The sequence below is a fragment of the Pundamilia nyererei genome, unplaced genomic scaffold, assembly GCF_000239375.1.
Source record: "Pundamilia nyererei isolate P.nyererei 1_Seehausen unplaced genomic scaffold, PunNye1.0 scaffold00172, whole genome shotgun sequence".
NCBI lineage: Eukaryota > Metazoa > Chordata > Actinopteri > Cichliformes > Cichlidae > Pundamilia > Pundamilia nyererei.
In genome coordinates this window covers 163,403-176,277 of record NW_005187573.1, presented here as the reverse complement: position 1 = coordinate 176,277, position 12,875 = coordinate 163,403, and the positions used below count along the sequence as shown (strand labels likewise).

The 12,875-nt window shown below is 40.6% G+C and overlaps 1 protein-coding gene across 1 annotated transcript in view; it reads right to left on the bottom strand.

Annotated features, from left to right (window-relative positions):
* Positions 1 to 352: 352 nt before the first annotated feature.
* The window catches only part of tacr1a (tachykinin receptor 1a), a 52,591-nt gene continuing 40,068 nt past the window's right edge, over positions 353 to 12,875 (bottom strand). The window contains exons 3-5 of the mRNA XM_005746060.1: positions 5,892 to 6,042; positions 3,085 to 3,281; positions 353 to 729 (exon numbers count right to left, since the gene is read on the bottom strand). Of these exons, the coding sequence (XP_005746117.1) occupies positions 384 to 729; positions 3,085 to 3,281; positions 5,892 to 6,042 (694 nt within the window). The 3' untranslated portion in view covers positions 353 to 383. The remainder of the gene's footprint in view (positions 730 to 3,084; positions 3,282 to 5,891; positions 6,043 to 12,875) is intronic.

The following is a 12,875-nucleotide window of genomic DNA, read 5'->3' as shown; positions in this document are numbered from 1 at the left end:
GGGGTGACATGCAGAAGCTGTGAGCAATGGAGGTGCTAGCGTCAGCTTCAGTTTAGCTTTTTGAAACTGACATGTGCTCTTGTTGTTGAAGCTCGAGCCATTCTGGCACTTGACAAATCCTACGAATGCCAGCTGACCATTAGCTCTGAATTGGATAACTAAGTGAAACTACAGTTCTGTGAACAGGGACAATATTTCCCAGCATTGCATTCCAGCAAAATGGAAATGGAAATGTGTTCATTAAAAACTCACATTCACCAGCAGACAAACTCACATATTCCTGCTGTACTTTTCATAAACACACGCAGGCAAAAGCAGCAACGTGATCGCTCAACTTACATTCTTTTCCTGCTGTCCAGCAAAATGCTGCCTGCACTTGAAGTCTATTCCTCCAGGTTGCTACTGGAGTAGAAACTCGACATCTCTGATACTGTTTTGGAGACACTCCAGGATGATGAACCATTTGAGGTGAGGTCCAGGGAGGAGCTGTGTGGTCTGGCCTCAACCACAGCACCGCCAGGCCCTGGGCCTCCTATAACTTTCACCTTGGGCTGCTCTACATCGTCCCCAACCTGTAGAATAGTAGACACGGTGGTCTCCATCCTGCTGGCCTTGTAAACACTTGTCTGGGTCTGAAGATAGCGGGTGGACTTGAGTTCGAGGCCTTCATAGGAGCCTTGAGGGACGCAGGGGCAGCAGTGGAATGCTTGTTTAAAACCAGCTCGAAACCTGTGGAGGAAATACACAAATAAATCTGTTCTCCTGTGATTTGGCTGCACGATGACTCAGAGGTTTACACTGTTGCTTCACCCCAAGAGAACCCTGGGTTCAAACCTGGATAGCCCCCTTTCCCTTATTGACATCTATCATCCCCTCATAAATAAAAGCATCATTTACAAACTGCATTCTTTACTCTGGTGATCTCTGCCTAATATTAAAATTTGTTTAATAATCTAAAACATGTTAATGTGAAAAAAACAACAAATCAAAACCCTGAAATCTATTATCTGCTATTTTGTTTTAATGTCTGACCAGGAGTGACAACTTGGGAAAGTTACAAAAGAAGATGACAAACATACAAAACTATCACCAGTTTAGCTCTGCAGAGTTTTTTCATCTTCAGCTAACTGTTTGCAAATGGCCTGGTTTTGTTTGATCCCTGTGTGTGGATGAAGCCAGGAGTACAGTGCCAGGCAGTGGCAGCACAGTAAGCAGGGTGGTGTTATAACTGAGACACTCAGAGTCAAACTGGTGTTGTAACTATTCAACGTTACCTCTCTGTGAAGCCCCAGTAAAAACTCAGTGAAGCATTTAGCAGCTAAAGAGATATTTCCACACAGGAGTTGGTTAGAGAGTGAATATTAGACCTAAATTGGTCAGATGGACTGAGAAACAGCTCTAAATAGAAGCTAATGAAGCTCTCTGTGGATTCTGGTTGTGTAAACAGAACGGTGACACATTACTCATTCCAACTTCATAATGAAATTTGTGTAGCTTGTTGTACAGCCTCCAAGTAAACAAAAAGTCATTTAATGCAGGTTTAAAGGACACAGCTGGTTCATTTTTTCCTCATCTTCTTACTGGTAAACTACAGTACAACAATAACATCCATCCATGAAACCCATATGCTCTAGATATTTTAAATGTAAAGGAAACTGTAAATCTGAGTTATTAACATTATATCTGTGGTGCAATTGTATGCCAAAGACACTAGAACATCATGTGTGTGTACAAACAAAAGATCATCTGTCAATGGCACTTCGGGCATGAAGCTAACAGCAGATGTAAAACTGTAACAGTTTAACACACATGCGCAGTGAACGTCCAAATGTTACTGTTCATTAACACATTTGCAGGTGTTACAAAAAAGACTAAAAATAAATCAAAACACTGACAGAAGACACGATGGAAGTATTTTGCGATTTAGATGAGAAAAGCCTGACATGAAACATCTTCAGTAGACAAACACAACCAAATGTGAAGCCAAGACAGAGAGAGAAGAATGAAGGGAAAGGCAACATGTCTGTCGCTGAGAGCGAGCGATAAGAAAGAGACTGATAAAAAAACACTCACATTGGTTATGCATATGAGCTCAGGGAGACAAAAACCACCAGTGACTAAACCTATAAACCTCACCTCAGCCCACACATTTTCATTTTTGGGACTTGGGAGGTAAAATACTCAAGTGTGAAATCGCATTTCTCTGAAAGCTCAAAGGCAATTAGCAGGTTACAGCAATGGCGGACAATGGAAGATGCTTCATTAAAGAAGCATCTTCCACTGTCTTTGTGAATGATGATTCATTCGCAAAGTCAAATATTTTAGATCGATAGAAAAGATAGGATAGCTTATTTCGAACATGTCAATGTAAGTAAAATAACAAGAGAGAAGCCAGGAGTACCAGGCAGTGTTAACCAGCAAAAACTGCTATAAACTTAAAAATTGTTGACAGTCACATTAGCTTAAGTGTGTACCATTATAAAGGAGTGTCTGGTGTTTAAAATTTGCTGTTTTTTGATGAGGTTTATTGCCCATACTAAGTAATTTTGATATAAAAATAATGTAGCCTGAGCTTTTCAAAAATCCAAAGCCTACATTGTCATGGGGGGCTTATTGTTTTTTCCCTTATTTTCTTAAACTTTTTGGTTAAGTTGCACATGGAGTTTTAACTCCATCCCTTGGAGCTGTGATCCTTCTGTGATGCTTAAAATTCCAAGTTTTCAATCTCAATTGGGCTAGATAACGGCTTAGAGCAGACTAACGAGGCATTAATGGAAAAAACAAAAGCTGCTTAGAACGCACTGTGTGCTACTCTTGTCAGCCACATCTCAATCCAAATCAATGACTCTTTAATGTACTTGAATAAGAAAATTGCATTATGAGGTTGCTGTCCACACGTTTGAAGCAAAAGATGGATGCTGTCATGTCAGTCTTAACCAGAATCTTTGAGGAATGTCTCACAGCTGAGCCTACGACAGGAAAAATAAAGACAGTTCTAAACCTCAGTATTTGATATGTGGAACTAATAAGATGCCCTGTGGGTGAAGTAGTTGCATGCATAATGGTTTGGAGGTGCTAACTAACCTGTCATTTAAGCAGCAGTAGATGATGGGGTTGTACATGGTAGAGCTCATTGCCAACCACATGATACCAAGGTAGACCTGCTGGATGTATGTTTCCTCAAACATTTCGGGGAAGAACTGGTGCAGCAGGAAGTAGACGTGGTAGGGCAGCCAGCAGATGGCAAAAGTACATACCACCACAATCATCATCTTCACCACCTGTTGAATACATGATTACGCAATTATGTTTTGTAGATTTCTCCAGTGTGAACATGATTCTCAGTCAGACAAAGATTAATGTCAGACCAATTACAAATTGGTATCCTTAAGGAGCCTTAAGGTCATTATTATTAAAATAAGATTTCAGCAAAAATCATCCATTCATCTAAAAAGGAACCCCAGGTTACTCACGATGAATGTATCATCAGTAACTTGGGGTTCATTTTCTTGTTCAATGACACAAAGGAATGGAGGAGCCAGAGATCATTCCATTAACCTCCCAATTGATAGATGTTCTTTGGGCCAAAGCTCATTTAAGATAGAGCAGAAAATTTGTCTTTGGACAGAAGAATCAAAATTCAACATTCATTTTTGGAAAAATGCCTGTGAGAGGAACCATCTGATGTGGTCTCTATTCAAAAGCCTATATTTCTGATGGTATGAGGGTACATTAGTCCCTATGACAGGGGTCGGCAACCTGCGGCTCCGGAGCCGCATGCAGCTCTTTAGTCCTTATAGTGCGGCTCCGCGTGGTTTGGGAAAATAAATTAGAAGCATTTAGCTGAAGTGTATTTTATTTATGTTAGTTAATTTTTAACTTGTAGTTCTAAATTGGAAGATTATTGTGATATTGAAATATAAAAATAAAATTATATTCTATTATTTTTTTCATCGCTCAAAATAAGCGTCACACTCGCGAAAGCCGGTTTACCCGCCGAAACGCCGTGCATTTATCGAGACTTTCAACCCCAGGTAGGCCAATTATGGAGCTTCGGATCCACATTATGTCAGCAGCTGTTCTCCACCGTGAACTATGTTAAAAACAAACGCCGCTCACGCCTCACAGATGACAGCTTACAGTCCTGCGTAAAGATGAAAGTGACTTCGTACAGCCCCGATTTGCAGACGCTGTGCGCAGAGGAGCAGAAGTCCCATTGTAAACATATCACGGCAGACCCGACGATGTTTCCATAAACATGCTTTTCAGCATCTCTTTATTGACCACTTTTCACACGGTTGCTGTACGCATACAGCCGGCTGTAGCTTTTCAGCTCACAGCCCGACACACACCAACACAACAGCAGAGAGAGCACAGACGTTAAGGCAGCGAGGCGTGATTGCGGGTGCCGCTCAGGTGCGTCCGCCTCCCCTGCAGCGGTGTTGCAGACCACACCTCGCCACACACATTAACCAATTAAAATACATATTTAGGCAGAATTTTGCAAATATCTATTTTTCATTTTTCAGCAGCATAGTGCTTTTTTTCCCCAATTATTTTTTAAAAGTCAGGTCAAGGCTCCAAAAGCCCAAAGGCGATATAAGGGTGGCGGCTCACAACAGTTTTTGTTTGCTACATGGATCATTTTAGTTCAGCTGGGTGTCTTTCCTTTTGTTATATTACTTTAAGAGTTCAAAATGTGTTAATTACATAAATAAAATGTAATTTTCTCTGTAGCACTTCATGGATTTCATAAGCAACACACCTTAGTTGTTCACACAAAGCATAAAGGTAAAAAACAATATATACAGTGTTATCTTCATTTTAGATGTAGTATAGTAAAGTATTTTTATATGTTCTAGTGTGAATTAAATTTGAGTTTTTGAGATTAGCAAATTGCCGCATTCTGATTTTATCGATATTTTACACAGTGTAGTAACTTTTGAGAATTTTGAATTTATAGAGTCATAGATGAACTCAATATGCTGTCTAACACCCAGAGGAAACACAGACACCCCCATTGAGGCTCCCCATGATTAGCAAGAGCAGTTCCCCAAATAAGAGAGTGAGCCAGTAAAACATGTCTCAGAAAACCAGTACTCACAACGGTGTTACAGCAGGTATTGTCAGTGTCCGGCTTCATTTGTTATCTCTTAATGATGAGATTACAAGCTGCACTGCATCGATTGTTTCCACTGAGAACTCAGCATTAACCAATGTCATTTTAACAAGACATTGGCCAGCAGAGCCAACAAATCTGTTTGTGCAGAAAAGTCTGAGCTACTTTGAAATCTTTCTGGGGCAAAATAAAAATATAATAGATCATGAGACACCGTCAGCGCTGCCAAGACAGACAGTGCTCACTGGCATTTAAGAGAGAATAAACAGATGATAATTTGACACATTAATCACTCTCTATTTTAAAAAATGCCAACTCTAGCATATGCACTGCTAGCATGCTAAACTTTAGCAGAAGTTGGCACTGACCACAAAGAACTCCTGAGGGTGTAGTTATTGAGAATGCAATTAGCTCAGCAGGTTTTGGAGAAATGAAAGTGATCTCATATTTGCTGTTAAAGACGGTGGCTCACCAAAGTGACAAAAGAATTTACCGCGGAGGAGTCGTGGTTTTCTACACCTAATGAGCAAGAAGAAGAGCTAATGGTGAAAAGAGTGGATTAAGAGACTGCAGTTAGTTAAAATAGCAAAAAGTGGTCTGAAAAAAAAAACCAGTCTAAGATAGAAGAAAGGACTGAGAACTCAGATTCAGGTGTGTGATGCTATGATGATTTTTTTATTACACGAGGAGACATCAGTCACATCCTGCTCAGGGCTGCAGAGCACAAAAATATTCTGATTACATTAGTGGTGAAATCCAGTAGGCAGGTTACCTTGCGTTTGGCAGTCAGCTGCTCCTTGTAGCGGTCAGAGGAGTCCCCAGGGATCTCACTGGCCCAGAGTGTCAGTCCCACCACCAGGTAAGCACAACCCATCAGCAGCAGTGGAAATGAATATATGAGGATGACCACACACACGTAGTACCTACAAACACATATTCTATATTACTACAAAAATATTTATCTATTCAAATAAAGTCAATAAGTAAATGCATTTGTAAAAGCAGACACATTGGCATGTATTGCATGGTAAATGGAAAAACTGTAGAGCAGCCAGGATTGAAGTATGACCCGGCCTAACTGACTCCCAGCCACTCCAGCACAAATTAGTCAAGACAAGGCACAAGATGTGATACCATATGCTGAACTCATATGTTTTATCAATCAGTCAACAATTCAATTTCAGTTCAATTCAATTTTATTTATACAGAGCCAAAACACAACAACAGTCGTGTCAAGGTGTTTTATATTGTAGGTTAGACCCTAGAATAATACATAGAGTCAACAGCAGTCAATACTCCAGAAACTTGCACTTTGAAGTAGGATTTGGAGCAAGAACTTCATCTTATGCTGCATAACTAACCTGCCCTGGTACCTGTTGGATCAAAAAGTGAAAGAATTGGATTTTGTAATCTGACTTAGTCCTAGACTCTGGCATGCAGGTGCAGAGTCACATAAGTGTACCTTTTGGATGCACTTATTCAGACCAATTCTTTGTGCTGTCCTTGCCTAAAGAGTTTGAAGCTGGCAGCTCTGTTCTTGGAATGGACTCGAAAGCTTTATTTGTATCAACAGACAAAGTAGTGCTCAATTTGTGCATTGTTCCAGAGTGAGGCTTGAAGTGAACCCATTACTACTGTTGGTGAATTAAAATAATTTCCCTTAAAAAAAAAAAAAAGGTTATAAGAGTCCATAAGAGTGCAGCTCAAGGAACACCTAAGATGCTGCTCAGTAGCCTCAAACTCCCAGGCCTCTAGTAGAGGACCAGAGATTGAGGAGTACAGACATAGAGATGCAATCGCCCACTTCTCATCAGCCAAAGTGATGGCTATAACTGTCAACCTGCTGAAGTTCAAACTGAGCATCAGATTGGGGAAGAAAGGTGACTTAAATAACTCTAGACTCTGCATGGTTGTTGGTGCCTGACGAGCTGGTCTGAATATTTCAGAAACTGCTGACCTACTGTGACTTTTCCACAAAATCATCCCAAAGTTTACAGAGACTGGTCTGAAAAAGAGGAAATAGCTCTCTGGGTGAAAATGCCTCGTTGGTGTTAGAGCCTGGAGACGAATGGCCAGATAAGAAGGCAACAGCAGCTGAAACAACTTGTTTCTCCCAGTTTATACATACATTTAACAGGAAACAAGATAATGTATAATAGGTCCTGTTTCACAGCTTAAGTTACCTCCTTTGGTTTGCAAGAGTCAGGAGTTGATGTTACAAATATATCTTTTAATGAAATCCTGCCTTCATACACCACCTGTCTTTCCTTAAATGTTCTTTAATTTATCATGAAACTGGTACACAGCTGCTGTTAAAGTGAATTGTTAAATGTTGTCATTTTTATGCTTACCACCTCTACATTGTTTCAAACTCTGTGATCAAGGCATTCCTTTGTCCCCCTCCCCAGCCTCTCGAGGTTCTGGGGGGAGGCTGTAGTGTTTTATTACAAGCACATCCCATGTGAAGGATTTGGGCTAGAGGCAGGTGATGAGCATTATGCTCCACCGCCTGGTTCTGACCAAGGCTTCCCTCGTTAGTGAGTTAAAGACCGGTTGAAGATGTTCTGTTATGTCTTGTGTTCTTCATGAGGAATAAGTCTCTAAACTAAACACAGACCCAACATTTATTTAGCCATTATATCTCGAGCATGCAGCTATCCGTGAGTTCAGTTTCTTCTTCGCACCTCATATGGGCAACAGCTTTTCTGCATCCTGATTCATGTGTGTGAGACTTTTGTAACATCAGCATCATATTTTTGTTTTGGCGAAAAGCAGGTGATTGTGTCTGACGTCCTGGTGTGTGTGAGTTACAGAGAGGTGTGAAAGTATGTGAGTGAAGCGGTATCCAGCTGGGGCAGACATGATTCTGCAGGAAACCTGCCCAGTGGACAAAAGAAATAAAATAGTTGTGTTGATGAAATATGAATGATAACATGAAGAGTGTTTGGTGTTTCTCAGCCTGAAGCAACTGCAATGCTACTTTCTGTTTTTAAGGAAGGATAGTTTAAAAAAAAAAGAAAGACAGAGATGTGTGTTGTTTAAACAGTGATGAGAATAATGAAAACATGATGAGAGAGGTACATAAAACACACACAAACAGAAAATGCATTAACCATACTAACCCTACATGCATGTATATATACAATGAAACTCATGAAGACCAGACAGCATCTTAAGCATGAGATTCTGTTTGTCATCTTGTCCAAGTCACTAGTAAGATGAAAATGATACATAGAGTAGTGGACTGAATATTATAGGAGCACAGATGTTTGCACCACATAGGGAGAAATCAGAATGCTCATGAGGGGTCTTGAATGAGTGAGCTGAGTGAGCTGATTGTTGAGTTTCTGGTGTGTGAAGAAGTTTTAACATGGCGCACATTTGGTTACATGAGAAGAAACTTATTATGTGATGAGACAAGAGGGTTATGCTGTATGTTGTGTGTGGCTGATTGGATGAATGTTTGAGATTAAACTGGTTGATGAATTAGGATTGGTATGATTCCCCCCCTCCCGAGATGAAGAACACGTGTCATGATTTAACAAGGCCTTTCCTTTCTTTTCCTGTCTTTTCTTTTCTTTTCTTTCTTTTATTGTTTTTATTTTGTTACTTTCATAGTGCACTGAAAGTTTTGTTTAATTTCTCTGTCATCTAAGCAGATCTGAACATTGAATAGGAAGAACTACTACATGTTGTTGCGAACGGTTGCAAAGTGAGTTTCTCCAAAATTAAAATGGGCTCAGGAGAAAGCCACTTATTTGGGACAATTAGGAAGCAAGTCCCTTTTTCTATAAGGATTCAACGAGGAAATCCAGTATAAATTTTTTTCTTTTCGAAAGGTCGTCATTTTGCTGAAGGTGGAAACGAAATGCGACGATAGATTCCGCTATCAGCAAAGAAAGAATTAATGAATTAATGATGAGTGAAAATAAAAAAGATGGGGAACTGACTGACTGATAAAAGCTGACAAAAGCTGACAAGAATTGACTGACTTAACACCACTATGTGAACTTAACCCCCACGCTGATGTGACAAAGGTGTGGATGTATCTCTGTGTGTGTCTCTTATTGCAGGAGCAATAGGAGACCACAGGAGGAAACCTGGGTCACATGACTATGTGAACTCTGCAAATTTAACCTTTTTAGTTGTAATTTTTCTGGGTTTTTGAATTTATCAAGGGTGTTATTCACCACCTTGTGTTGCTCACAGAGCTCACTGTGAGAAAGCGTGTATACACCTGCGCAGCGATAACATTTACATTTCTTTTCTACAGTAGAGGATTAATCATGTGATTTGATCATGTGATTTACAGCAGGACACGCAACTTAATGTTTTTCTACTACAGGATTACTGAGTTTTTGTGTGAAGAAAACTGTGGTTAAAGGCTATTTGTTGGTGATGAAATTACACTGTGTTGTTGAGAAAATGTTGTGAATGTTACAGGGGAGAAGTGAATACAGTGTGACACATACTGTGTTTAAAACCAGTGTTACTTCTTTTTACAGCAGAGTGTTAACTTTATGACCTTTTACAGTACCTCGGGAATCTGGATGGCCTACGCCTGACCACCAGGATAATGTTGTTTGTTTTTGTTGTTCTAATGTTCGTTTTTCCTTTAAGAGCGCTTGTAAAGGATTCAGCACAGACAGACAAGTGATAATTGAACAGATGTGCAGTGGTTACAGAATAGTTACATGGGGCTCATTATCTGACCACTATTGAACTTATGGTGAGTGACAAACTTAAGGAAAGTCTTTGATTACAATGTGGAATGATGTTGAGATGTTCAATGATTTGGAGCAAATTATGGAAAAAGTAGGGGTTTAATGAGTTTAGAATAAACCTGCAATGATACTTGTCTCTGTGATGCTGAATACTTTATTACACTTATGAGCTACAGTTGGTTGCAAATGTGAAGTTTGTTTTAACTTAAAGACTTTGTCTTCTAGGATACAGGCTCCGGGTGGAGCTGGGAGTTAAATAAGTTTAACATTTAACCACTGACTAATGTTTTGACACAGGGTTACAGGTTTGGAGTGAAGCTGCTCCAAGTGGGAAACCCTGGAGATTGTTTTAGGGAGAATGTGCAACATTCTTGTGCATGTCTCATTGTGTGGGAGTTTACACATGGCGAGAGCCGTGTGGCACAAGAGGAGTGTCAAATTTTAATTTGCAGGTACTGTGAGAAGAAGCGAGTAAGGAAGAGTGTCGACAAGATGGAAGCTGAGGCCAGGAGAGAGGCTTCAGGAGGATCAGAGATCATCTTCAGCACAGCAGACATCCCACAGCCAGCTGTGCTACTGGGCTTCCAGGAGATCGTCATGAGGAGACTTTGCACAGAAAAACTTTAAATAAAATGAAAGAGATTCGATGTTGACGTTGAGGAAGATAACTAAGGTGTACGACGTGCTCTGCCTTAAATCATCCGCGGCGTTGGAACATGAGAAACTGAGGGATGAAGGGAGTGTGCCAAGCTCCAAAAGTGACAGCGCAGAGGAGGTCCAGCGATGGACTTGTGGTTCTGTGAACAGGTACAAATGCCAGGTGACTGTGAAATAACTAACAGCACTTTTCCCAAAAATGAAGCCCGTAACTTACTATCCTAAAAGATTAGCTCTAGTTGCTTATGCTTTACCTCCGTGTGTGCGATCAGTATGTGCAGCAGCTCAAGCTGTACAATGTTCCGGAAAATAGTTTTATTTTACCCTTTTGACATAGTTAGTTCCACACAAAGTAGATGTCTACTACTGCAGACTAAAATTACATTTCTGTCAGCTGCAAGACACTTGTCTTTAATGTCACTGCTACTCTTACAACCACACCTAACCATAAAGCGGTGCACAATTCTGAATCCGTCAACCCTTTTGCCAACGAAGGAAGAGGGCACTTCTCATGAGTGTAGAGAGCACGTGGAGACGGAGTGTAAGCCAAGAAATGACTTAATAGATGTGCCTCTTGTTGAGGGAAAGGTTTGGTTTGTTGATGGTTTGAGCTTTACAACAGCAGAGTGACAGGCTAAAATAGGTTTTACTGTAGTAGACAGTGAGAAAGTTATCTGTGCAGGACAATTAAGCATGTTTCATATCTGCTCAAGCAGCAGAAATAGTAATTTTTACAGAAGCGTTTAAAGCTGCAGAGAGACAAATTGTGACAATATACACTGATAGCCAATATGCATTTGCTACATTACATTTCTTTGCAGCGCAGTGGGAAAGACAAGGTATGACAGCCTAGAACATGCCAAATTCTTGCAAAATCTGCTGGAAGCAATAATATTGCCCAGTAGAATTGCCATTTGTAATTGTGCAGCACACACATGAGGGAAAGATCCAGTTGCATTAGGGAATGCTTTTGCAGATAAGATTGCAAAAGAGACAGTTTTAGGAGCACATGGCGTTCACATTTTTGCAGTGCAACACCAGCAGACATTGCCTATTACACGAGATGCATTGGCAGACATGCAGGCCCACTGCAGGCCCACCAGCTTGCAGGATGATGTTTATTATCTGTGTGATAAACCAATACTGCCTAAGAATTTATATAGGACTGCTTCTATTTTGAGCCATGGGCCGTGCCATGTCCCAACAGGAGGGATGATGGGAGAAGTAGAGCAACATTTTCATATTCTAGGATTTAATGCTTTAAAAAAAATTGCAGGTCATGTATGATATGTTGCAAGCACAATTCTCAGGGTAATTTGAGACCTAAGAGAGGGAAATTCCCCAGACCCAGTCACCCATTTCAAGTTATTCACAAGGACTTTATAGACCTGTCCAACTGTAATAACTGTAAGTACTGTCTAGTGATAGTGTGCCCTGTTTCAAAGTGGGAAAGGGAAGCAGATGCCATTTCGGTTGCCAAAAGCAATATGTAAGAATATCGTCCCGGGACATGGGATTCCAGAGACTATAGTGATAATGGCCCACACTTTGTAAATGAAGTGATTGGGTTAATGACACAGCATCTAAAACATCATTGTTCATATCACCCACAAAGTGCAGGGTTGTTAGAGAGAACTAATGGGATAGTAAAGCTAAGACTTAGGGAAACAATGGAAGAAACATGCAGGACATGGTTAGACTGTATAGAATTAGTTAAGATGTGCATGAGGATTACTCCAATATAGAACGGTCTGACACTCTTTGAGATTATATATGGTAGACTATTTAGGGCTCCAGTTTTCAGTAGTGATGATAGAAAAGCAGAAGAAAGAACACATTAGCAGATTGGATGCTTAAAATGTTAAAAAGTGAAGAAGTCATGAGAACAAATGATCTGCCAGATGATTCTGTTTCTCCACAGGAACAGAGTCTGAAGTCTGGAGATTGGATGCTGATAAAGGCCATGGAGAGGAAGTGTTGATCCAGTCCACGGTGGGAAGGTCCCTATCAGGTGCTGCTGACGACGCCCACAGCAGTGAAGATTGCAGAGAGAAACACTTGGATACATCAAGTGCACTGCAAAAAGGTAACACACTTCCTGGCCGACTCTGGGTAATGGTGAAAAGTCCAGGGTACAAAGGGGGGAGAATATCTCTAGGACCTCTCGTCTCAATCCTGGTGAAGAAACCAACAGATCCAGAATCCAACTTAGAATGGCTAAGGAATGTGCTGTGCACCTTCTTGAGCCTGTTGACCCTGAGTGGATTAACAGGAGCGCACTGGTAAATGGTAAATGGCCTGTATTTATATAGCGCTTTACTAGTCCCTAAGGACCCCAAAGCGCTTTACATATCCAGTCATCCACCCATTCACAC